Source organism: Lactuca sativa, chromosome 8 (assembly GCF_002870075.4).
Source record: "Lactuca sativa cultivar Salinas chromosome 8, Lsat_Salinas_v11, whole genome shotgun sequence".
NCBI lineage: Eukaryota > Viridiplantae > Streptophyta > Magnoliopsida > Asterales > Asteraceae > Lactuca > Lactuca sativa.
Genome location: NC_056630.2, coordinates 184814685 through 184842681, shown reverse-complemented (window position 1 = coordinate 184842681; position 27997 = coordinate 184814685). Strand labels below are relative to the sequence as shown.

Here is a 27997-nt window from a genome sequence, read left to right as displayed (position 1 = left end):
TGAGTATGTTCAAAAAAAAAATATTCTAGAACCATAAAATAATAAAAATATTGTTGAACATATTTCTTGATCGTGACTTTAAAAATTTCTTGTAGAATAACAAATTCTCGAACCAGCAATTGAAGAATTAAAACAAAAATTACATTAATTCTTATCGAATATATGTAACAATTGCTAAGAATTACATGTTAAAGAGTAAAACTAAAAAACTTTCAAATCGAGAAAAAAGCATCAAAATCTAACAAATACACTAATTCTTTCTAATAGAATAATGTTGCTAAGAAACACTTTCAATTTTGTTGTTTGTTCTTCAAGCATCAACTTCTGTGAAAACAAATCCAATTATAGTTTAGAATCCAATAACGTATTAGCAAATGATAAATAAAAAACTATATTCGTTTGGAATGATACGCAGACTTGTTAATTGCACCAAAACCAATAAGAAAAATTGTAGAACATGTATAATCAATGAGAAAATATCCATATTTCATTCAAACAGAATTGGAATTCGTGTTTCCAGTCCGATAGGATTTGAATTCGTGATTCCATTCCAATAGAATTGGAATTGTATAAAATACACAAACCACTAAGGGATAACTGGAAAGTAGTTTCATAAGTTGATGGAGAAATATGTGAATCATACACAGAAAGATGGATACCGTAAATATTCTCCCGAAAATGGACAAATATATGAATCATACACAGAAAGATGGATCTCATCAGAAATGGACAAAAAATTTCTTTCAGCCATTTCAGCAAACAGTTGGCGAGCAAGGATTGCTACACAAAGAATGAAAGAAAAAAAAACTATAAATACCAATAATCTTGCAAAATTGATAGGTTAGATGAAGCTTACATGTAATCGATGGTAGGCGACTACTGCCTCGAAGTAAATCATTCTCGTTACAACAAAGAAGCAAACGAGTATTGAGTTCTCCAAAATGAAAACATTTAAACACGACTGAAATATAGTTTATTAATTAACAAGATACTCTAAATGAACAAAATCCACTTTAAGCAACTACATTTATAAATGCTCTTCCTGTTTGACGATTTACAAGAGGTCCATGGCATCCAAAAAGCTGCAAAATAATTATTAAATATAATTTTGTAAAAGTTACCAATTTCATAGAAGAGATGAAAATATCAAACTTTTTAAATGTCCAGTAAATGTCCATTAAAGTCACAGACCACGTTTTTGTTTTTCCATTTTCTAAATGCATGAAAGTCATGCTATCATAGAATAATTAGAAGAGAGGGACTTCAAATTATTCCAATGCCCATGTTCGTACGCAATGGCGGCCATAACTTAGAATGGTGGCTGGATATCGGCGGCAACAGCAAACGATGGTGGTGGCGACTTGAGATCTTAATCTATTCCAATTTTGTAGATTGGCCAAGATTTGGTTTTTAGATAAAGAGGGGAACGACTCTACATATAAACCTGGAGAAATTAGGTTAAAAATCAATACCATGATTATATGGATTATTTTTGGAAGTTACTAAACAAATTACTAAATTACCCTTATTTATTTGATTATTTAATTTTGATTGACTCACATTTATGCATACAATAACAAAATAATTACATTAAATACCTGAACCTAGCTCTCTCTCTCTCTCTCTCTCTCTCTCTATATATATATATATATATATATATATATATATATATATATATATATATATATATAAGAACTTCGGATTTATAAGAAAATAAAAAAATAATGAATTATTAAAATTGATTTTTTTTTTATCTTTTAAGTTTAAATAAATCAATAAAATAAACTGATGAGCTTTAGTTTGATTATTTTGATAAAAGAAAGTATATCCATTAATGAAATTGATATTCATTTATTACTACATTTATTGTAATTATTAAAATATTATATGAAATTTATTAAAATAGAAGAACCTATAAAATGACATGTGAAAAAAAATTAATTCAAGATAATCGCAAAATGACATTTGACAATTTGAATGAGAGTGTGACATGTGTCCAAAAAAATCTTCATTTATTAGAGTAGATTTTATCCAAATTTGATACATGTCATCATTTCATATTGATAGGAAGATAAATAGGAAGAAATTATAGAAAGATATTCTTTAAAATATAGAAAATATTATATAAATTTTGCTATCAAGTTTTTCACTTTGCTAGAATAACTTAATTTCAAATTTAGTTAGGCGAGTATGATTTAAAATATATAAAATATTTTAATGTAAAAGCATGTGTCTTTTAGTAAAATCTCTCTCTCTCTCTCTCTCTCTCTCTCTCTCTCTATATATATATATATATATATATATATATATATATATATATATATATATATATATATATATATATATATATATATATATATATATATATATATATATATATATATATATAACAAAATAAATCTGTCATTATTAGCACATTTTATCATCGCATAACTATGAATGCACCTTTAGTATACTAAAGATGTTTTAGTTGTTGTAAGTTGTATGTTATTACTTAGACCATCCGGTATGGATAACACGATCGCCTTCGCAATTGAGCTGGACCACGACCACGGTCGTGGTCGTGATCTTCCATGTTCAAGACGACGAACTCAAACTGCGAATCAAAACATTTTCCTTCTTCTAACTGTTCAACGGTCATTTTTTAAGTTTTATTTTTTTTTTCAAAAACTCAATACCTATATAAATCTAATAAAACCCTCACATTTTACTCTCATTCTATAAACAAAAAAACATATGGAGGATTTGAAATTGTTAAATTTTTTTACTCGGATGATGAGAATTCGTCTCGACATTCTTCAATGTTGTGCAACACATTCATGATGAAGAAAGTTCGAATGTTGCTCGTACAAGGACGATCGTCAATTATGATCACCAAGCCGCATACGAATTATTGGTACGTGGTTACTTCACCGGTAATTGTGTTTACAATGATGACGTATTCGAACGTCGCTTCCATCTAAATAAGGTTATATTTTTAACTATTAGTAATGTTTTAGAAGCTCGTTATGATTTTTTTTCAAACAAAAACCCGATGCTAGACGAAGAATGAGTTTTAGTAGTATACAAAAGTGTGCGGCTGAGCTTAGGTATTTGAGATACGATATAACATTTGATGCATTTGACGAATACTTCAAAGTATCCGAGAGGACCGCAATTGATTGTGTAGATTGGCTTTGCGCATGTGTGTATAAGGTTTTTCATCAAGAATATATGTGTAAACCAACTCCACGTGATATTGAAATATTATATTCGGCTCATGAAGAGAGGCATGGATTTTCGGGTACGCTTGGCAGTCTAGATTGTATACATGTGGCTTGGAAAAAATGTCCAAATGCATGGCGTGTCCAATTCACTCGAGGAGATATAGGTGAACCAAATATAATCCTAAAAGCTGTCGCATCTCAAGATTTATGGATATGTCATTCTTTTTTAGAGTTGTGGGGTCTAACAATGACATTAATGTTCTTGACCAGTCTCCACTTTTTAACGATCTTTGGACCGACAAATCACCTGATATGGCATTCACGGTAAACAGACATTCATACAAATACGGTTACTACTTTTATGATGAGATATACCCGGATTATTCTACACTTATGAAGGAATATTCGGTTCCTCGAAGTGAAAATGAAAAGTCGTTCATAAAGAGACAGAAATCAGCGAGGAAGGATATCAAGAGGGCATTTGGAGTCCTCAAGCAGACGTGACATATAGTGAAATACGCTACACGACTTTAGGATAATGATAGAATTAAACGAATGATATAGCATGTATTATAATACAAAATATGATCATTGAAGATCAAGGTCGAGCGATTTGCACATATGATCCGAATGACGTGGTCATCCCGCTTGAAGAATTCGTATCGAGAATGAATGAATTTTTATCACGAGTTGCTGAAATTAATAAAAGTGAAACGTGTTTAAATCATCAAGAAGATGTCGCGGATCATTTGTATCAACTCAACATGAAAGAATATTAGTTTTTTTTAATTTAGATTATTTAAGTTAATATAACGTTTTTTTTTATTGTAGGTTAATTAAGTAATGTAGTTTGAAGTTGTATTTTTATTTTTATAATTAATGAAAAACTAATTAAAAAAATTCAATATTTTTTTTATTTTCAAAAAATGTAATTTTATTGTAGTTTTAAATTAAAAATAATAAAAAAAATGATGTGGAGTAGAGTGGTTAGAGTATCTCCAACTCACTCTCATTCTCTATTATTGCCCCCATTCTTCTCCAACTCTATTCTATTTATTCCTCAATTTTGGGAAAAATGAATAATATAACATCATATTTGGTGTTATACTCTTCATTTCCCCCAAAATGGGAATGAACTTTGAGTTGCCGATTTTACTCACCCGTTTTATATATTTATATATTTCTGGTTTTTTATCTACTAATTATTATTTAAATGTAATATTTAATACTTATAATATTGTGTTATATATTAAATTATATTAATTAATTATAAATATAAAGTGTGTTTTTTTGTTTAATAAATTCATATTAAAATTTAAATACATATTGAAATTTTAAAACATAATAACGTATTTTACAAAAACTTATAATTACATATTATAAATATAATCTTATTTATTTAATATTATTGTAATGAAAAAAAAATATAAATTATATATTTGTTAAAACGAAATTAATAAAAATTATGTGTTTGACAATTATATAAGTTAGAAGAATTGAAAATATTTTTGGGGTAAAAGTGGGATAAAAAAAAAATAGAATAGGGTTGGAGATGTAATACTATTTACCTTATTTTTTACTCCATTTTTCATGGAAAAAAAAGGAAATGAGTTGGAAATGATCTTAGTAGTAGTTATTTCATAGGTTTACTGGTAGTTAGTGGTGATGATGTGGCACCCACCACTATAGTGGTTAGTGGTGAGTCTAACGGATTATCTTATATATGTTAATTGTTAAGTATCATTAACTTAGTTATGTTTAGTTGTACTAACTAAAAAAGTTGAAAAAGTTATTCGTAGCTGAAAAAGTAGTTAATAGTTGAAAAATAGTTGTTAACTAAAAAAATAATTGTTCGTTTAAAAGTTAGGATAAAAAGTAAGTTTTGGTAAACTAGTTGAAATATACAAAATGATATTTACAATAATATATATTTTATAATTAATTAAAGATATATTTGAAAAAAAACCTCATAAAAAATTAGTATAAATAGCTTTTTAAAAACAAACTTACGACCCATTTTTGTTTTTTTAAACATAACAACCTAACAAACTTTAAAAAAAATAAGGTAGTCATGACATGCATGCATCAATTGGTTTTAGCATTTGTACTGTAAATGAAATTTATAATCAGGAAAATGACTCATGAGGGTAACTAACTGTTACGTTTGTTTTCATTCGGTTCATTTTTTTTTGTACTCAATATACCGTCGAACTTGTTGTTTGTGTTCACCATAACCCTTTTGACCGACTTTTGACCTGTGATAGTCGGTCAAAGGGTTATGGTGAGTACAAACAACAAGTTCGATGGTATATTGAGTACCAAAAAAAATGACCAAATGAGAACAAACTAAACAGTTGGTTACTCTCCTGAATCATTTCCCCTTTACTCAGTTACAACAAATCTCATGTCATCTCCTGCTAATATTAATGACTTTATGAAATTCATTTTTGATTCTCTTCAAAACATAACACATGAAAGAATATTATTCATACATGTACAACTTTGTAATACATTTGAATATTCATTAGGGGAATCTTGACTAAGCATGTGCATTTCATGACTATATTTATATTTCCAGTCAAATGATTTATCGTATCATAGATTCTAGACAAGTCTACAAACGAGTGGAATCACAAGTGTTGTGATTTTTTAGTTTACTTAGCTTTAAGATCGAATGCATGAGATAAGATACAACATCAATATGTACAATATCATGCATCTTTTGCAGACACGTCACCATAATATACGTTGAGGTAAATGTTTATGCTGATAAATATATCTCTCATACACAGTCATATCCTCTTGTAGAGAAGTGTTGATAACTAACCACACTAAGCATAACATAGACCATGTTTTAACGAAGTTACCCCTCCGAAACACTTTTCATATACCTTATGGCCAAAGAAGGTTGCAGTCTTTGATAATTTTGCAACTTTAATTTCATTTAACTTTTCTGAGAAAATGACTCAGGTGGGTAATCAACTGTTGAGTTTGTTCTCATTTGGTCTCTTTCCTTTTCTGTGTACTCAATATACCACCGAACTTGTTGTTTGTATTCACAATAACCCTTTGACCGACTATCACAGGTCAAAAGTCGGTCAAAAAGGTTATGGTGAACACAAACAACAAGTTCGATAGTATATTGAGGACAAAAAAAATGCACCAAATGAAAACAAATGTAACATTTAGTTACCTTCTAAAGTCATTTTCCCTATATAATTTATTACCTGTAAAGTAATTTAATTAAAATAGATTATAAGTTTTAACATAAATGGAAATAAAATAAAGTTTTTGACGGATCGATATTTCGAAATTCTCGAGCCTAGAGATTTTTTTATCAAAGCACGATCTTGTACTCTTTGTACTACATGACAAAATTCTGTATGTACATCACACGAATATCCACCGTATCACGGACAATAAACTTCTACAACCGGACAAATATCCGATCACTGAAGCATGAACGTCGACATGATTTTCACTTCCTTTACACATAAATCACGGTAAAAACTCATTCGAACTAGAACCAATATTGATTTGCCTACCTTTAACCTCCGCCGCCGGAGCAATTTGTCCGACGGAATCCGTCGGAAAATCACCACATTTCCGGCATCTCGTGATAACTAATATCTCTCTACACGAAGGACACGAGGAGTGAGAACCGAGCCACACATCAATACATCCGACGTGAAATCCGTGACCACACTGCGGCAGCAATCGGATCTCATCTCCGACTGCGTACTCCGCCAGGCAGATCGCGCACTCAACGGCGGATAAATTGTGTTCCTTAACAGAATCAGAATCATACGAGAATTTTGGAAGCGCATCAACGAACTTCTTCTTAATTCCTTTATTTGCAGACGTCTGTCCGGCGATCCGACGACCGTTGGCGACAGATCCGCGGCGAAGCCATGCGCATCGAGCTACCAGGATTAGGCCTACGACGCAAATGAGAGCGCAGAGGAGAGCGGCGAGTATGACGACGAAGTCGGACTCCATGGTGACTGCTTCAGGAGGTTCCGCCACCGGCATGTCGGTTGAGGGGGAGTTGACGACGGTGGATAGGAATCTGGAGGAACGAGCCATGGTTCATTCGAGAGATTTTGTGAGAGGATAAGTTTGTAGATAGTAATGAGTATGGTGGAAACTGGAAAGGAATTGGAGATTATATATGTGGATTGTGGACTGAACTGGAGCTCGGATTGCACATGTGACTGGGTAACTACCAAATGGAATTGCACGTGCTTCCTTTTGTTCCCATAATCCCATTAAGCAATGTCAAATCATTTTCAATTTTTTTTTTCTTTTTTTTTTCAATGGTCTTGATAAAATTGACCAGAGATATATGTAATAATAACTTTTATTTATTATATATATGGTAGTAGTTGAAATTTTTTTAAATATATAAAATTATATAAAAATAATAGTTTAAAAAAGATAAATACATAAATATACTTTTTATGGACAATTCTACAAATTGATTAAAAAAAAACTTAATAGTTTTTTTCTTAAGCACTACATAAATTACCTATTATTTTTGGAGCTTTTGTTTGAGCTCTTGATTAAACTAGAAGCAAAAAAATCGTACTCCAAAACGAAGTTAAATCGAATTGTCTTGTAAAAAAGTAAACTTTAAAATTCAAAAAACCCGCTATAAAACATGCCAATTATCTTTTACATATCATTTATTTTTGGGAAAATGACTTAGGAGGGTAACTATCTCTTATTCATGTTCACATATTAACAACTTCTTCTTTTTTGTACATAATAAAACAACTAGCTTGTTTTAACTGTTTAAATTACACCAATATTACTGGCTAATACCTGTTTTAACCGGTAACTCAAAGGGAAAATGACTTAGGAAGGTAACTACCTCTTATCCGTGTTCACATATTGGCAACTTCTTATTTTTTGTACATAAGAAAGCAACTAACTTGTTTTAACTGTGTAACATCTCAAAAATCATGACCAAAAATTTCGTTTTTAATTTAATACTAAAACCATAATTGTCAAACCATTAATTTAATACTCCAGCATCGGGCCCCGCCCGGCATCAGGCCCCACCTGGCATCGAGTCCCGCTCGGTATACAAATATGTCTCTCTTAGGCCCCGCCTACTAAACACATACAATCATATAAAATGCTAACACATAAAGAAACATATTCTATTGTATCTCTATCCTAAGAAACATACTATGCTAATAATGAGATACGGAACATCGTCCGTACTCAGCTAGTGATGAGATATGGGACCTCGCCCACACTCACATTTTTATCAGGCACATACAAGTATCACACAGACAACAAGTATAATCTAACATGCAAACATTCCTCGGGCACCCGCCCGAAATCAGACATTGGTCTGGAATAACATACTAGCATACAATGCCTAGGGCTAACCCCCGGGTCTTCCTACTCATAGAATACATGGGTTGGCATTGTGGCCTTAGACCCATTCACACAGTGAGAAGACTCACCTTGCACTGCTGAAGCCTTGGCTGAAACTAGCTGAGTACGGACGAAGTTCCGTATCTCATTATTAGCAGAGTCTGTTTCTTATGACAGGGATACAGTTGAGTATGTTTCTTTATGTGTTATCATGTTATATGATTGTGTGTGTTTAGCGGGCGGGGCCCGGAGACAAGCGGGGCCTAAGAGAGACAGATATGTCTACCGAGCGGGGCTCGATGCCAGGCGGGGCCTGATGCCGGGCGAGGCCCGATGCCGGAGTATTAAATTAATGGTTTGACAATTATGGTTTTAGTATTAAATTAAAAACGAAGTTTTTGGTCATGATTTTTGGGATGTTACACAGTTAAAACAAGTTAGTTGCTTTCTTATGTACAAAAAATAAGAAGTTGCCAATATGTGAACACAGATAAGAGGTAGTTACCCTCCTAAGTCATTTTCCCTTTGAGTTACTGGTTAAAACAAGTATTAGCCGGTAATATTGGTGTAATTTAAACAGTTAAAACAAGTTAGTTGCTTTATTATGTACAAAAAAGAAGAAGTTGTCAATATGTGAACACGGACAAGACGTAGTTACCCTCCTAAGTCATTTTCCCTTTATTTTTTACCAACATGCTTTTGTCCTAAAGGTATCAACAGATCTAACATAAAGTTCGGACAGTATGGACTACCTTTCAAAAAATTTAATCAAATATAAATTTAGTGTAAATGCATTGATAATATGTTGGTAATCCGTCAATAATGGTTTCAGCAATGGATTTGCCATGGATCAATGCCTATAAAGCTTGTTAAAGTGTTGGTGAAGTTGAGTATATGTTAATGTGCAATCTTTTGATTTTTTTTTTCATATGTCGGAGGTATGATGAGATGTCATCTTTCCATGAAATGGAAAGTGTCAAAGATATAAGTGAAATTAAAGAACGGTTTGGTAGTGTTCCAAGTGAAATTAAAAAGTAGTTTAAATTGTATATATGTGTGTCATTAAAAAAATCAATTATCTTTTAAAAATAATTTCAATTGTTAATTACAAGCTACTTAATTTTTTTTAAAATATGTAAGAAAGTTGCACATTTGGTCCGTATGGTTTGATATTTTTGTAGTTTTGGTCCATGTGGTTCCAAAATTGCAAATTTTATCTTTTTTTAATAGATTTTATTATGGTTTTGGTCCTTAGAGGTAACCCTTGTTATCTCTCATCCGTTAGCTCACCCTGCGTGTCCCTCATGTGACAGTATTTTTGTCATTTCACATATCTCTCTCTCTCTCAAACCCATCAATTAAGAATCATACTTCCTCACCCTCATTTATCTCAATTTTGTCTCTCGTCTCATTCTAATTCAAGCTCATTGTCTTCTCTATGGTTAGAAAACTAATTTAAGATGACAACATTATCTAATCGAATGTATTTTTACTGATCTCTTTTATTTTTTTCTTGTGTCATGATGATTACCCAAACAATGTTTATTTTAAAGTTGAAGATTTTACAAACACCAAAAGGTTAAACCTTTGCAAATAAAAAGAAGAAGAAGAAGAAGAAGCATAACTAAATCTAAACTTCTAAAACAAAAAATTAATATTAAACCATGAACCTTCGATCTTTAATACCATGAACCTTAATACATGGATGTACCTCCTTAGAAACGACACATTCCTCTTGATTTTTTTGACAAAACACATCGAAAAGATTGATCAAAGCCACAAGGAGGTCTACAGCCTTAACTCTAGAGCCAAGGAGATAAAAGTGTGAAATGTACCTTCTTATGTAGTACACAAACCAACTTAGTTGTTGAAGCATCTCACCCTTTTCCTCAAACCTTGCCAATAGATCATGACACTGATCTTGAACAACTTTCAATTCTTGAAATCCTTCAATATGTCGTGTTTAGTTTTATTGATAACTTAAAAGTCGAATCTCATCCTTCTCACTATTAATTATTAGTTAGAAAATATAAGTTTTTGAAAATTTACTAATATTGAATGTGTTTTCCATTTGTAGGTTATGGTTGTTTATGAGGATAAGCTCATTCAGTACAAATTATTAGTTATAACATTAAAATGACCCTTATAGTGTTACTTCTTTTACTAGATATTAATTATTGTTTAAACATTAATTTTATTTGTTTATGAAATGATAGTCATAATTCCATACATTCCTAGACCCTATTAGCATAATGTCTTATGAAACTCTTCATATACCATTTTATGTGCTTATAAAAAACCATACATACATAGTATATCACAGAATACTAATAATATGTTTCACTATTTCTTTAATATATAATTCAAAATGACCAACATCCATATTCTCCTTGAAAAATACATGCAACAGATTACCTCATATTTTATGGAGGTGATCAAGAAACATAATGAAAGAAAGTCACTCTTTAATGTGTGAAATGGCTTGTATATCTATTGACATATAAACAGGATATGGCCGAACTATTGGAAGCCATGTAAGGGGGGATGCTAAGACTAAATTAAATTTTGCAATGGTCTACCGTACTTAAGAAAATAAGATTGGTTTACAATTCAAGATATTAATTGATAAAGTTATTGCAATCATAAAGTAGGGAAAAAGATTACAAGTTGATTTCTAAATCCTTCCATAAGTCTTGTTTAGTTTTGTTGTGTTGAAGTGTTGGATTGAGGTCTATAAGCCAATAATAAATTGATATATTTTTGAATTAGAAACAAAGTCTTTTTTGGTTTCCCTTATAACTAGTAACTAAATATAATACCTTTGAGAGAGAGAGAGAGAGAGAGAGAGGCTGATGTTGGTAATTTAGTATATGATTAATAAATTAAATTAGATATTGAAATAAATGATTTATTAATATATTATATGATTAATATATTAATTTGAAATGGTAATAATTAATTAAGAATTAATCAGAAATCAGTTGGAATTACATTTGGTTTAATTATAATTAACTGAAAATGCAAAGGCTAAGTTGTAATTGTTCAATAGTTGACCAAGAGAGGTTCCAGAACCTTCCCAGGAGGGGACGGTTTTAGGAAGCCTCTTAGGGTTTCTAGAATGATCCCTTATAGATAAATAAGGAGTTGGATAATTACGTATTTTAAGATATTATTATAATATTCAATTAGGGTTATCCAAAGCTTCCTATGTCAACTATAAATAGACCCCTTGCCTAAGGAATGTTCGTACACTCCTTACACAAGCCTAGATCCAAAAATTTGTTATATTTCTCATCTTTCCTCAAGTCTTCTAGTTTCTAGGGTTTTGGGTAAAATCCATTAGAGGCAGTCAAGTTTTTGGTGTTTACTTTCCAAGGAACTTCAAGAAGCATTTGATTTGATTATTTGCTATAATAATCAAAAGGTATTTATCCCTACTCCTATGTAAATTTTGATTACAATAGGGTTTCCTTATAGTTTCTTGATGTTCATAGTTTATTGTTATCAATAGAGAAAACATAGATCATTTATAGGTTGCATGTGAACTTAAGGGTTTAAATGTTTTTCCGCTCATATATAATTTTTATAACCTAGAAATCCTATCAGTGTTATCAAAGCCTTAGTTTTCAATTTGATTGCGCATAATAGTGAATAGATCCAATTAGGGTTTATGGAAATTAAACTCTAATGGCTTGAAATTTTCGCAAATGGCTAGGGTTCTTGAAACCCTAGCCTTCACCCCCTTATTTTCGAAAATTGATAGGTATCTCTTAGGGTTTTTGGTTTCCTTAATTACAATTTTAAACGCCTTAAAATCTGGATAATTAAAATTTTGTAAGCCTATAACTTTTTCAAAAATTAGAAGGCTATTTGGGATTAGGATTAAATTTGTATTATTCTATTACGTGTAATTATTTAATCCTTAATAATTTAAATTTGAATTATTTTATTAATTCTTTAAATTAAGAAAATTATTTAAAATCTTAATGATTTAAATTAATTTAATTGGTTAACTAAAGGATAATCGGTAAATCATTAATTAGCTAAAATTAATTAATTAATTGTTAATTTCGAATATTAATTTTAAACCTAGTATTTTTTTTAGTTTTAAAATACACCTTATACTATATATTATTAAATGTTTAACATGCTATACGTATAAGAAAAGTAGTCAGATCAATAATATGCGTCATTCACGAAGCCATACTCTAAGGGGGAGTATCACACCCCCAAACCGAAACGGCGGAAACGTTCGGGAGTGGAGGACGTCATGTAATGTATCACAACAATTGCATCATAGTAATCAAAGTAAACACAACCATTACATTGATTATATAAAAGGTCAATTTGATTCATTGTTTGTATACATCAAAAGTAGTAAAATATAAAGACGTGACTCTATAAGCTCCGTTTTCTCAAAAGCCGGCGGGACTACCTATCTACTGATTTCCTGAGAATACAAGCTCTTTTTGAAAGAGTATCAACATAAAATTGGGGAGTTCATAAGCGTTTTATTATAGATTACGGTCCAATGTTCTTGAAAAGTGCATTATGTTTTTCCAGAAAACCTTATAATTTCTTATGTAATGAATGTTGAGTAATAAGATTCATACCAGTTCCTTTTGCGAGTACTAAATCATATGCAATCCAGATCGAACAAACAATCGATTGTGTGGTTCCGCCCCGAGCCCACAACCAAACAAGGAACATGGAATGGAGCGGAAACCACACATTCCACTGGTTGTCGGATCCCTATGTACATAATCCTGAAGTATTCACTAGGTACTTACAAAGTTAACGGTATTGGCCATTTGTAGTCTGTTGAAAGTGTTCCTCAAGAAAATCCAATATTTTCTATCATATATGTTCGTTACTGTGTTCTTGTTAGAAAACTATGGCTACCACCAGTATGTATAGTATGTTCTTGTCTGAAAACTCTGGCAACCACCAGTATGTAAAGTATTTTTATTAATTAAAATAAAACCATGTATTGTATCCCTGGAATCCTCCTGTGTAATGTAAAGAAGTTTTATTACTTAAAATAAAACCATGTATTTTCCATACATATGTTATTAACATATCGTTCATGAAAAGTATGTTACTACGTAAATATATCGTTTATACCCATTTACGAGTTTTATGACCATAATGATTGATACGACGAGAATCGGATAACAATAGCCTTAATGACTTTGTCACCCGTAGACCTGGCGGTCCTACTGTAGCTAACAGTAAGGTGCGGGATAGTAAGTCCCGTATAGATCTATTCACAAACTCATGTTCTCCCTCCAGGAGACTCTGAACCATAAGGGTAGTCCTCCACTAGTACAATACGTCAGTACCAAAGACTTGTCTCTCAATCTAGATTCACGACTTTATAGGTAATAGAATGAAAATCCTTTTTATAAATAATAATTAGGTGTAAACGGTACTTTCGTTTCCTAAGCTATATTCTTATAATAGTTTATGTGACTGCATATGTAATACCATGTCTTGATATTCCAAACTATACCTATTATATATTTGTATATGTGTCATGTATTTGATATATGTGTTGATCTGAAAACGATGCAATTATACTTGTAAGTTGAAAATGTCCCTTATGCTTAACATGTTACAAAAGGGATAGAATATCTAAATATTTTATAAATGTGGAAATTGTTTGACTGTATCAATTGCATAACTTTTTAACTTGATGAATTCTGTTTGCAATAATTCATAAAATCATTTGTGTTTGGCTTGTATTCCCCCTGAAAACGTTAAAAACAATAAAAGCATAGGGGTATGAACTCACAGTTAGTTGCGTGAAAGCATCAGACAAAGAAACTGGAAATGAAGACCCTCGGGTTGATGTACGCGGCGCATAACAGAATCCTAATAACAACTAAATACATATATGTATCTAAAGTAGCGATTTTGGTAGATAAAGTGTTAGAAAAACACTTGCTTTCTGTTAAGGAATGTTACCGGGACTCAATTAAATCGAGAAAAGCGGGTTTTCAGCCAGGGTTCATGGTTTTGTGAGGGTTTGCAGCCGTAAAGGGGGTTTACGGCCGTGAACAGCCTCTTGAAGGGTTTACGGCCATGAACTGTTTGCGGTATTTGAAGATTTGAAGATTTGAAGGGTGTACGGTCGTAAACTCAAGAACAGCAACACTTGATCTTGACGAGAACTGATGATTTGATGCTCCAAAACGAGTTCTAAGGCAGATAGAACGATAAATGAAGAGAAATCTTGTGTTTCCTTGAGTTTTCGGGTGATGATTTTTAAAGAGAGAAAGTGTGTTCGTGGCCAGAAAAGTTCAAATGGGGGTAGGGATCACGTATATATAGGGGGGTCATGGTCGGTGGTGGGGTCCACCAGCCATGAACTAGTTTACAGCCGTAAACGGGTTTACAGCTGCGATCGGGTTCACGGCCGTGAACTCCACTTAGGCCGAAAACAGTTAATTTTTGAAGGAAATTCGGGTTTTTGCGCGATTTTGGTTTCGACTCCTATATATATAATTCAACTATATATCTTAAAGGATTTTCCAAACCATAGGAATTTGATGGAACTAAATAAAAAAGTTAAAATTTATTTAACGAAATCGGTTAATGAAGATGGAAAAAGGTTCGGGTTGTCACATCATCCCCCCGATAGAGGGAATTTCGTCCCAAAATTCAAACATAGAATACAAATCATGGACTCGGAAAAGAGATGAGTATGTTTCTATTTCATTTGATCTTCGCGCTCCCAAGTGAATTCAGGTCCTCACTTGGCATTCCGACGGACCTTCACTATCGGTATGCGACTTTGTTTTGTTCGTTTGATTTCCCGATCCATGATTTCGATTGGTTTTTCCTTGAAGTTAAGGTTCTCATTGATGTCGATCTCATCAAGAGGAATCACAAGGGTTTCATCGGATAAACACTTTTTAAGGATCGAGACGTGGAAGATGGGATGAATGTTGTTAAGCTCTTGGGGTAAACGAAGTTCATATGCTACAAGACCGATCCTAGCGAGGATCACGAATGGTCCTATGCATTCGGATTTGGCTTTCCATGCTTTCCATAGCATATCATGCCTTTCCAGGGTGAGACATTCAATAGAATACAGTCACCAACCTGGGACTCCAATGGTTTTCGTCTCTTATCGTCATAGCTCTTTTGTCTATCTCTCGAAGACTTTAGTCGTTCATGTTGGATTAGTGTCTAAGTCCATAACTATTTTGGTATGTACTTGACCTGATGGTGTATGGTCCTTTTGGGTTGCCTTCACTAAAGCAACTTGATAGGATGAATTATGGAGAGAGAGATGATTAATTATGATTTATTAATATATTATGAGAATAATATATTAAAGGAGAAATCATAATGCTTAATTAATATTAGTCAAGAGTTAATAAGAATTAATTTTGTGGCTAAAAGATATTAATTAAATAAAGGGGACTAGAACAATTAACTGTGTGCTAGTTGGATATTGGGAAACCCATTAGAAATCGTCCAAGGCCTCTAAGGAGGGAGTCCATGGGTTGCTTAGGGCCTAAGCAGTCAAATTAGGGTTTCCTTGTTAGGTAAACCTAATAGCCTCACTATTTAAGGATCCCTAGGGCACCAAAAACGTAACTAACTGATTCCTTAGGGTTTCCACACGTTTTTAGGTGCCTCCTCTCTTCTCATTCTTCATCCTCTTGCTCTTGGTGTTTGTGAGCCATTAGAGGATTGACACTTGTGACTCTAAGCTTTCTAAAGTCATTACAAAGGAGGATTTGAGATTGTTATTGCTACATAACAATCAAGGTAAGATCTAAACCCCAATCTTATGTTAATATGATTAATTGTATGCTAGATCTAGGGTTTATAGCTTTGGATATTCAATTGCATGTTCATTAGACAAACTAGATCCAAAATCTATTAGGATTTGCATGTACACCATAGGACTGATGTTTTGCTCAAAACCCATCAGTGGTATCAGAGCCATGGTTGTTTGTTTGATGTATTTGATGCTATTGTGAATTATCCTTGCTTAAAGATCGAAATTTAGGGTTTCTGGGGGCTGAACTCGCCGAGTACATAGATGAACTCGTCGAGTCCATGGTGAACTCGTCGAGTACATAGATGAACTCGTCGAGTCCATGGTGAACTCGCCGAGTCCATGCCTGACTCGACGAGTCAGCTGGTCAGAAAGAGGGGAAATCGGGATTTTGTGCTCTTTTGGCTGTGGGATAGTTACCAAAATGTTTTTTATTGATATAAAACAGATTTTTATGACATTTGGTGATTACCTTTGCCAAAATGAAAGATAAATTCATATTAGTTAGATAATTATTTCCTTATATGACTAGATTTAATTATTTGAATTATTTGGTGAATTACCTTGCAAGAATTTGGACTAGGTCAAATTAGATAACCACCAATTAATTGTTAATTACCTTATTTGAATTTTGTGATCTACAATATTCTTGACAAAGTTTGGAAAAGTTTCAAATTAATCCCTTTAGGTTTTATAGTTTAAATTTGAACTTAAAAGTTTTGTTTTTGAAATTTAAATAAGTTAAACCCTACTGTTTTGAAATGTTTCAAAACTTGCCCTCAAGTTTTGGAATTTAAAAGTTGATTAAAAAGTTTAATTTAGAAATGTTAAATTCTAAAACTCTAGTATTGTTTTGAAAAGTTCAAATCACACCCTCATGGTTTTATTAATTAATTAAGGTGTATAATTAAAAGAGATTTAATAAATCCACAAAGTTTAGGTTTACATTTAATTATATTAAAAATATAATTTATTAAATTAGACCACCTAGTATTTTAAAAAGTGTAAAATACACCCTATACTATATATAACATTAAAAGTCTAGTATTATATATGTATGAGTAAACAGTTAGTCTTACCGTTAGTAGGCCTCATTCACGAAGCTGGTCTATAAGGGGTGTTTAAGGAAATTGCCTATAAAATGGCGATTGAATGGGTATCCACTCTTACCCACCGCACCCTTGACTAGTGGAGGGTCGTTAGCCGAACGAGTGGGATAGGACAGAAACCTTTCATTATAAGTATAATGAAGTACAAAAGTAACTAAATGCTTTTACAAAATTCCCAATCTTAGTTACTTTAGGCAAAAGTGAATTGATGCAATTCCATGAAATTACACTTTGTGCCCTTGCGAAGACGTTAGTGGAGCATGTGTGTTTAACTGGCACACTAAATGGTTCTATGCAAAGGTAGCAAAGGGTGACTCATTGTTTGTCATAGTTCGGTGGAGCGTGTGTGGTTAACCGGCACATCGAATAGGTGACTGTAACATTTGGGGGCACCATGTAAGTTTGCATGGTTATTGACACCTTGTTTTGTGATCCTCGGCATCCCAGTCACAAATCGAGGGGCATATCGAGATTTAAACATGTCATTGAAAAGTTCAATAAATCTCAAAAGATCTAGGAATTTTCAATAGATTTAAAACTTAAATTTCCTTTTTCATTTTTATGGTGGAAATTGGTAAATCGTCATTTACCTACCTTCAAATATTCTGCAACTAGATTACGGCATCCCTCTTCTAGGTTGTAGAGTATTGTGTTGAATCCTAGCCTCGATGTTTCATTTGGGTGTCACATCAAGGATCCTAATCAACTTAACTTGAATTTTCTCCCGTTTTGTATATGTCAAAGTATGATAACTATGGTCTTCCCAAATCCCATGGAACAAGCTTTCCACATGAAGATGATATTCCACGATTCGATCGGGGAACAAGAGATCATGCTTCACTTCCTCCACCTCCTCCAATTATTCTCCCTAACCCACAAGTTCGAAGGCTTGAAAAGTTCAAACTCACTCAATCCCTTTTGGCAAGTAAACATGGGAAGCCTATGTGTGTACACGTCTTAGAGATGAAGTCACACATTGATAGGTTAAGGATGTTGGGTGTCGAGATTTCAGGTAAATTGGCTGTTGACTGGGTTCTTCAATCGCTTCCTGAATCATATAGTGAGTTCGTTAGAGAGTACTATATGATGGATCATGGCGTAACCCTCATTGATTTGACATATTTGCTTATAGCTGCTGAATCAGCAATGATTTGGCGAGCTGGTCGAGCAAATTTGTCTGGTGAATCAAACTCCCAAACTTCAATGAACATTGTAAATGGTGACATTGGAGAACCAGAAAAGGTAGATTATGAGATTGTTCCTTATGCCATTCCAAAAGAGTCCATTTGCTTATATTGCCAAGAGAAGGGACATTGGAGACGAAGCTACCCTATTTACCTAAGAGATCTAAGAGATGGGAGAGTCAAAACGTATGGCTCTACTTTAGGTAAATCCATTAACTAACTCTTTTAAGTTCCTATTCTAGATTCTTGATACATGATGTGATAGGATTACATTTTGATGTTTGTAGGATCGAAGAAAAGAAAGGAAGCTTAAGGGAAGAAGTGAAGCTGAATCTAATCGTGAACAAATGGATTTCGATCACATTGCTTGAAGATTAGATTCTTAAGCTACTACTTGGAGTTAGAATAGATTGCTTAGGAATATGTAACAACATAGTTTTTCAGTTGAATTGCATTGTAAGGACAAATTTTTCCGCAATAAAATAAATTTTGATTTTATATTATCTATTTATCCTTGCTATGGCGTGTATGAAAAATTGATGTTTGTAACTTTCTATTATTAGCAATAATGGATTTGATTCTTAATTATGTTATTTGTGGAAAGGTCAAGAATTTACCAAATAAGGAAAGTTTCTCATCGCCCAAATTTCAATTGGACAGAAACTTGAAATCATACAACTTGGTTTCATGATGAATGAGAAATTTCAAATTTGGAAATTACACTAATTCATTGACAAAGTGTCAAGTGAAGGACTAGGAGATCGAGTACACAAGGTTGTGTGTTGATCAAGTCCACCACAAGAGTAACAAAGATATTCGTCATGATTTACTAGGGTTAAGTAAATATGATTATACTTATGAGATTAAGTGTAATTCTCAGTTGATTGAAAGAGTCTTAATAAATAGCAGAACGAATAAAGAAAAAATCAAGTGGGCAGAAAGATAAAAGTTTCTCTATTCTAAGAAGAAGGGAGAGTACCTTTTATTATGTTTTATGATAGATCTTAATGATTAAGAACCATATCTCAATTGATCCTCTAAGTGAGTCTTAGTGCAATTGTATGTCTGAGAAGAGGAGTCAAGAATTGAAGAAATGGTTAAATCAAGAAGTCAATCATACTTCGTTCCAATATCAAGTCTTACAGTTGAGATTGTGAATTGAGTGACAAGTCTCAAGTAGGTTTATAACATTCATCAAATGTGGAGTTTGGAAAAGGTTTTCTTATTCTTGCACATTTGAAATTGGAAAGCTGTGATGTCTTGGATAAGACAAAGACCAACTAGGACCAATTTTGTGAAGTGTTTTGTCTTGATAAAATCTACACTAACTCTTGAATATTTGTTTGTCAAGAAATGTTTATTGACAAGAGAATCTTATATGTCAAGGAGTTAGTAGGAGTCTCAATGGTCTTGAAAGGTTTCAAGAACAAATCAAGAATAAACCTTATCGATCATCACCAGCACACGACTTGAGGTTTACAACCTATCGTGTTGACATTATTTTGTTTATGTGCCATTCCAATTGAGTTAAATTATGCATGTGAGTTCTATGAGTTCTCATTTGAACGCATAAAAGGCAAGCACCTTGGTCAATGAAAAGTACATTGATATGAAAGAGTGAGCTGCTTAACTACTTGGAAGACATGGTGGGCACTCGTGTTACCATAAGGCAAAAAATCAAGATTGAGAAAGTTCGGTTCATATGAGTTTGGATTTGTCGTAAACTTTCGTTTTGGCAAATTCGCATGGACAGGAACTCATACACCATAAAATCTAAGTGTCATAAGATTACCTCCTTCATGAAAATGACTGTGAGGAAATGCTTTCACTAAGAGAGATTTTAAGAAGATAGTGATTGTGAAAATTGTATTCTCGAATTCGATTATGGTAACAATATCCCTTTCCATAATTCGAATTGTGAGATTCGGCAATTAGTCTGAATTGTTTAGACACACATATGAGATATCTAAGGCAAAGGTGTATAAGTTTAAGAATCTTAGATAAAGGATTATCAAAGCATTAGGTATTAGAAATATGAACTTCAGAAATTCAATAAGTATTGTTTTCTGGAAGTTTGGTTCTTTTCTAAAACATGTCAAAGCTAGTGGGAGCATAAGTGTTATGCTTATATGATAATAATTATCATGATAATGGGAGCATAAATGTTGTGCTTGTATGATTATTAAGGCAAGTATTGCAAGTTAGCAATATTAATTCTTGAAAACAAGAGTTATACTTTGCAAAGTCGTAAGGATTGAAAAGTTGTTTTGATATAATTAAGGGAGAGAATATTGTACCTCGTTTCAAAATCTAAAGCTTAGATTGAGAAATTTTAATAAGTTTAGTCAAAGGATACATAGTTTGTTCTTAAATTTCGATTATGATTACAGTATCCCTCTTCATAGTTTGAATTGTAAGAACGAGACACATAAAATATTATGACAGAAGATTGATAAAGTATCATATCTTTATGTAAGACATTATGCATCGTGTCCTATACGCTTCGGGTATAGGATTGATTGCCAGTGCTATTATATTTGACCATTCTAAAATTTTCCAAATGTCTAGCGCATTTAGAGGGAAAAAGGACTAGAATCGGTTTTGACTAAAATAATTAAACAACTATCGAAGGACGATCCAAAGCTCGTTGAGGATTGGTCGCTTGTGAGTAGTTGGAAGTATGGTATTGGATGACATTATTATGAACAGATAAGATTCTATTAAGAATGAATTGGCAAATATGGAAATGTTTCCATATTAGGAGTTGGATATTGAGAATCTATATCTAGATTAGAAACTTTTTATTCAAGAAGGATGTTCAAATGAATGTACTTTGAGTGAGAGACATCATATCTATAGAATTGGTTCCGATAGAGATTGGCCAAGTCTTGATGATTTTGAGCTATGACTTTACGAAAGAATCATTGCATAAAATGTTAAAATCTAGCATAAGTAACAAGAATTTGATATTCTTATACTTATGATAAGGATTGGGAGTTGTGAAATGAGTATGATTGGAAATGTGTTCATTTGATCTATTTCACAAAGTAAGGACCGTAGATAAACATTGTGTGCATGCTGAGAGCATGGGACAAGTGTAGTAATAATTCAAGTAAGAAGTTGATTACCCGAAACAACAAATAATGAGTAATCAATATGGTGATTAAATAAAATGTTTTATTTATACTCAAAGGTTTGGGGCCATATAAGATTAGTATTATTCTTGTGTTTCACTTTGCATGTTTTGACTTCCTGAATAATTAAATTATTTCAGAATAATCAAATTATTCGAACGGTCCACAGTCGTTCATATGTTGGAAGTAGGTATGAATGAAGACTGTCATGAATTGGTGTGTGGATTGTCTAAAGTGTATTAGACATAAGCAAATGTTTGATACAACGTTCATGAGTGCTTATGAATATGATTTGAGCATTGGAATAAACCCATGCTCACTTAGATCACTTCATGGATTTTATCACGAGTGATTGGTGAGACGATAATATCTTATATTCTTGAAACCGAGATGTGTGAGTTGTATCTTGCGAGTCGGTTACACATTGATAATATGTAAATGCACCAGTAACTTGGTGTCATAAAACATATTGTTGTGTGTGATTCGGTGAGTGACTGCAAGCAAGCATTGAATCAAAGTTTATCCGATCCTTTTATCCAAAGTAGGATGAAAGTGATATCTTTGGGCCCCTCGATGATTTAGTGATGATACCCAAGCGCTTGGCCAAGTCGGGACTAATTTGATGTGTTCAATTGTAGTCTGTTGCCAGTCGTCATAAATCGGAAATCGGGAAAACAGTATAGAGAGAATGATTTCAATCCATGTATCATGTCTATGCGATATCTAGAATGGAGGAATATATGATCCCTTATCTAAAGGACACGCTTCTAATAAGATCAGAGTTGACAGCGGCTTTTGAAAGCTACGATTGCAGATCAGGATCTGAAGTCATGCGTAGAATAGTTATTAGACTTATCCAAGTGGGAGACTGTTGGATTAGTGTCTAAGTCCATAACTATTTTGGTATGTACTTGACCCGATGGTGCATGGTCCTTTTGGGTTGCCTTCACCAAAGCAACTTGATAGGATGAATTATGGAGAGAGATAGAGGATTAATTATGATTTATTAATATATTATGAGAATAATATATTAAAGGAGAAATCATATTGCTTAATTAATATTAGTCAAGAATTAATTTTGTGGCTAAAAGATATTAATCAAATAAAAGGGACTAGAATTGTCAATTGTGTGATAGTTGGATATTGGGCTAATGGACTCCATAAAGGATGGAGTGGACAAATTCTATGGGAAAACCCATTAGAAATCATCCAAGGCCTCTAAGGAGGGAGTCCATGGGTTGCTTAGGGCCTAAGCAGTCAAATTAGGGTTTCCTTGTTAGGTAACCCTAATAGCCTCACTATTTAAGGATCCCTAGGGAACCAAAAACATAACTAACTGATTCCTTAGGGTTTCCACACGTTTTTGGGTGCCTCCTCTCTTCTCATTCTTCATCCTCTTGCTCTTGGTGTTTGTGAGCCATTAGAGGAGTGACATTTGTGACTCTAAGCTTTCTAAAGCCATTACAAAGGAGGATTTGAGATTGTTATTGCTACAATCAAGGTAAGATCTAAACCCCAATCTTATGTTAATATGATTAATTGTATGCTAGATCTAGGGTTTATAGCTTTGGATATTCAATTGCATGTTCATTAGAAAAACTAGATCCAAAAGCTATTAGGGTTTGCATGCACACCATAGGACTCATGTTTTGCTAAAAACCCATCAGTTCCCGGATTGTACGATCTTTTCTGTGGTTTCACGAATAATTTCTAGGCCAGTGAGATAGCTATCGGAAACTTGACCTCTAGCTAACTGCGTGTCTCCCACTCTAGCCCAACACAGAGGGGATCTGCACTCACGACCATAGATGGCTTTGAACGGCACAGCCTTGTTACTAGTGTGATAGCTATTATTGTAGGAGAACTCGACTAAGGGAAAATGGGTGTCCCATGACTTGTCAAAGTCTATGACATATGCTCTCAACATGTCTTCCAATGTCTGAATTGTTCTCTTACTCTGAACATCGGTTTGCGGATGGTAATGTAAGGCCTCGATTCTCAGGTATTGATTTAAATAAGAATTCTTTTGTGTCCAAGGTCTACTTGATGAGTTGGTTGCCCTAATCATCGAGTAGCAGCGGGTTGGTTCATGAATTTAGTGGCCTACTCGCCGAGTCCAAGAAGGGACTCGACGAGTAGGAGCTGGCAGATGAAACCCAAAATCCCGATGTTTTGCACCCTTTTTAAAGAAGCACAAGCATCCTTTGGCCTCTTTACAGTCCATTGAGAGTCCAGAAAGGCCCTAACTCGAGTGTGTGTGTATTATTGGGAGGCTTAAGCTTGGAGGGAAGTTTTGGTGAAGGAATCACTTGAGAAGCAAGCTAGTTAAAGCAAGAGTTTGAAGGTTTCAAGTTCTGCATCAGAAAGGGCTCTCTTGAAGGTATTAGGTCGTTTTTCCCTTGGCTCATTTTCTCCTAAAACCCTTTTGTGCATGAGTTTAGGAATGGGTTCTTGTGTTTAAGCCAAGATCTGAAGTTGTAACTTCAGATCTGGACTCCCCTTGGCTTCTAGATTCATAAAGCCATCAGCCTTGTCAAGTATGAGCCTTCTCTCAAGGATGTGACTTCATTGCAAGCTTAGTTGTGCCATTTTATGGTCTTAAAGCCTTGCATGTATGTAAAGTTTGCAACTTTACGTGATAAGCATGCCTAAGGAAGTTGGATCTGCAATTTGGGGGCTTGGCATGGCTTGAAGAACTTTATGAGATCTTGGAGTCGTTCCAATTATTCAAGAACCGATGGAATTGTTCTGTAGTAATGAAGGTGTGGTTGCTTTGACAAAATAACCAAAGTATCATGGTAGATCCAAGCATATTTAAAGGAAGTACCATTACATCCGAAATCAGGTTGAAGAAGGAAACCTTCTGGTGAAGAGAGTATCATCGAAGGATAATGTTGCAGATTTGTTCACAAAGGCTTTGAGCAGAGTCAAACACTACCAACATCTAGGAGCATATTTTTAAAGAGAGGATGTTAGTTTTACTAGTTAGATGATATTTTTAAACTTGTAACAAAATAAATGCAGTTGACTTTGGTGAATGAATAACAGAGAATTATTTATGAGTATTGTGTTGCCTTATTCAAATATTTATTCTCGCGTTTCATTTTGCATGTTTTACTTCCTAAGTAATATGAATTATTCAAACTTCCACAGTCGTTTATACTTTTGGAAATATGTAACGAATTAAGATTGTAGATTTTCGATTGAGGTTAAAACATTGTAATGGGAGTTGCTACAATATTCATGAGTACTTTGAAAATAGAGATTTATGTATTGGATAAACCCACGCTTAGAGATTAATTCATATGGATCTAGTCATGAGTAATTCTAAGCAAATAATATCTAATATTCTTCGAACGGAGATACATAAGTTGTAATTTACAAATCGGTTGTATATTGGTGTTTGGTAAACGCATCAGCAAGTTGACGTTATAAAACGTAGCATCACATATGATTTTGTAAGTAAAGGTTATAGTTCTATAGTCAAAGTTTATTATTTCCTTTTGCCCTAAAAGGAAAAGCCATATCATTAGGCCCCTCAATGATTTGATGTTGACATTATAGTGTTAGGCCTAGCCAAGAGCAAATGATGTGTTCAATTTGAAGTCTAATAAAGTCTTTATAAATCGAGAAATCAGGAAACGGAATATTGGACGATGAGATTGATTCTAATCCATGTCTTTTATCCATACGATATCATGAATAACGAAGGGATAACTGATCACTTATACTATGGGCAATAGTTAATTTAAATTATAGTTTGGCAGTGGCTTTGAAAAGCACTCTTTTTCGTTTAGTTCAAGGTTTGTACTTGCAATTATAGTTACAGAATTATCCAAGTGGGAGACTTTTGGATTAAGGTGTCTAATCCTATAACTAAATTGGCATTTTTTGAATTAGAAGCAAAGTCCTTTTTGGTTTGCCCTCATAACCATTAAGTTAATATAATGACTTTTGGAGTGAGAGGCTATGAAAATTGAAATTAACATAAAGATTAGGGTTACATTCCTTTTTGGGTTTCCCTGCTCCTATGTAAATTTCGATTATAATATGGTTTCACTAGGGTTTCTTGATGTTCATAGTTTATTGCAATCAATAAAGAAAACATAGATCCTTTCTAGGTTGCATGTGAACTTATGTGTTTACTTGTTTTTCCGCTCATATGTAAATTTTACAACCTAGAAATCACATCATGAAGGTGGTACTCAGGTAGGTGGATAAGTGAGAAGAATTTTGATATTAGCATACACTAATGTTAAAAACATTGAAAAAAATGCAAACTAAAGGAATGTTAAAATATGACACAAAAGCTTTTGAAAAATGTGAAACTTGTGTGAAATCAAAGTTTACAAAGAAGCCATTTCAATCAGTTAAGAGGAATAGATCATTACTTGAGTTGATTAATTATGATATATGTGAATTAAATGGAATACTTACTCGAGGCGGAAAAAGGTATTTCATCACATTTTATGATGATTCCAGTCGATATCTACATGTTTATCTGCTGAGATCAAAAGATGAAGCTTTTAATGCATTTAAACGGTATAAGGCTGAAGTCGAAAATCAACTTGAAAGTCACATCAAAATTCTTTGCTTGGATAAATAAAAGTTGTTATTTATTTATGAGTAAGGTGTTATTATCTTGTGTTGATTGTTTACTATGTTTCAAATTTTGCATGTTTTTACTTCCAGAATAACTATGTTATGGTATATATCATATTATTCAAACCATCCACAGTCGGTCAAACTTTGGAAGTAAGTATTGATTCAAGACTGTCATGAATTTGGCTTGTATGATTTGTCTAAAGTGCTTTAGACAATGCAATGGTTGCTACAACATTCATGAGTACTCATAAGGGTTGAGTATTGGATTCAACCCACGCTCACTTGCATCACTTCATGAAATTTATCTCGAGTGATCGTGAGACAGTAATATCATATAAATCTTCAAACCTAGAGATATGAGTTGTTGACTATGAGTTGGTTATTCATTGATTGTACGAAAACGCATTTGTAACTCGATGTTATAAAACGTGCCTTTGTGAGTAATTCAACAAGTAGTTAGTACAAGCATATCAGTCGAAGTTTATCTGTTCCTTCTAGAAATAGAAGCGATATCTGGTCCCCTCGATGATTTGGTTTTGACCTATGTACCGGGCCCGGTCAGAGCCTAATTGATGTGTTCAATTTAGTTCTATGTCGAAACAAATCGGAGATCGGGAAACAAATGTTGGACAATAAGTAAGACCATGTTCCATGTGTTTGTCCAGTTGATATCATGAGAGCAGAGGATTATATGATCACTTATCTTAAATGGCGTATCGTCATCATCTCAGTTCCAAGAGACTTTGAAAGAACTACGATTGCTAGTCGGATTTTGAAGGCATATTTGCAAATATAGTTATTGGACTTATCTAAGTGGGAGACTGTTGGATATAGTGTCTAAGTCCATAACTTTATTTGGTATGTACTTGATCCGGCCCGACATGGTCCATTTGGGTTGCATAGCATTGCAATACTTGGATAGACTAAATGAGAGAATATGGCACTTATGATTATTAATATATTATAAGTTCTAATATATTAATAATAGTGTTATTTAATTAGTATTGATCAAGTATTAATCTAGTATTAATTTGGTGATCAAAGTGAGACTAATTAAATAGAAAGGGCTGATTATGACAATCATCAATTCTTTTATGGTGGATTAATGATCTATGGTTTACGGGTTATGGATGTAACCACTTGGAGCTCCATGGATAGTCCATGGGAGTTACAAACCCATGGGTCATGAGAAATGAAGAGTCATGACAATTAAGAGTATTCATGTGAAAACCCTAATTGTGACACCACTATAAAAGGGACCCTTTGGCTAGTGAAATCGGACCTAGTAAGGTTACTAGAGAGGGCATAACCGATTTTGAGTGCTAGAAGTATTATCTTAAGTTATTCCAAGTTTTGTGGTGTTGTGTGAAGCATTTGAGGCACAACATTTGGGGTGCTAGGCTCACAAAGTCTTGAAGGAATCCAAGCAACAACAAGGTATGTATTTCTACTAGTTTTATATTTTATGTAATCCCCATGCCATGCTAGTTAGGATATAACCTTGAAAAAGAAATTTGCATGTATATAGAGAAAACATAGATTCAAGGTTATTAGGGTTGCATGTACACTTAGGAAG

General features: G+C 33.3%; 1 protein-coding gene across 1 annotated transcript; it reads right to left on the bottom strand.

Annotated features, from left to right (window-relative positions):
- Positions 1 to 6425: 6425 nt before the first annotated feature.
- Positions 6426 to 7460, bottom strand: LOC111877385 (RING-H2 finger protein ATL8). Its single transcript, XM_023873916.3, has one exon. It carries the CDS (start codon positions 7290 to 7292, stop codon positions 6705 to 6707), a length of 588 nt encoding a protein of 195 aa, XP_023729684.1. The 5' UTR covers positions 7293 to 7460; the 3' UTR covers positions 6426 to 6704.
- Between the last annotated feature and the right edge of the window lie 20537 nt (positions 7461 to 27997).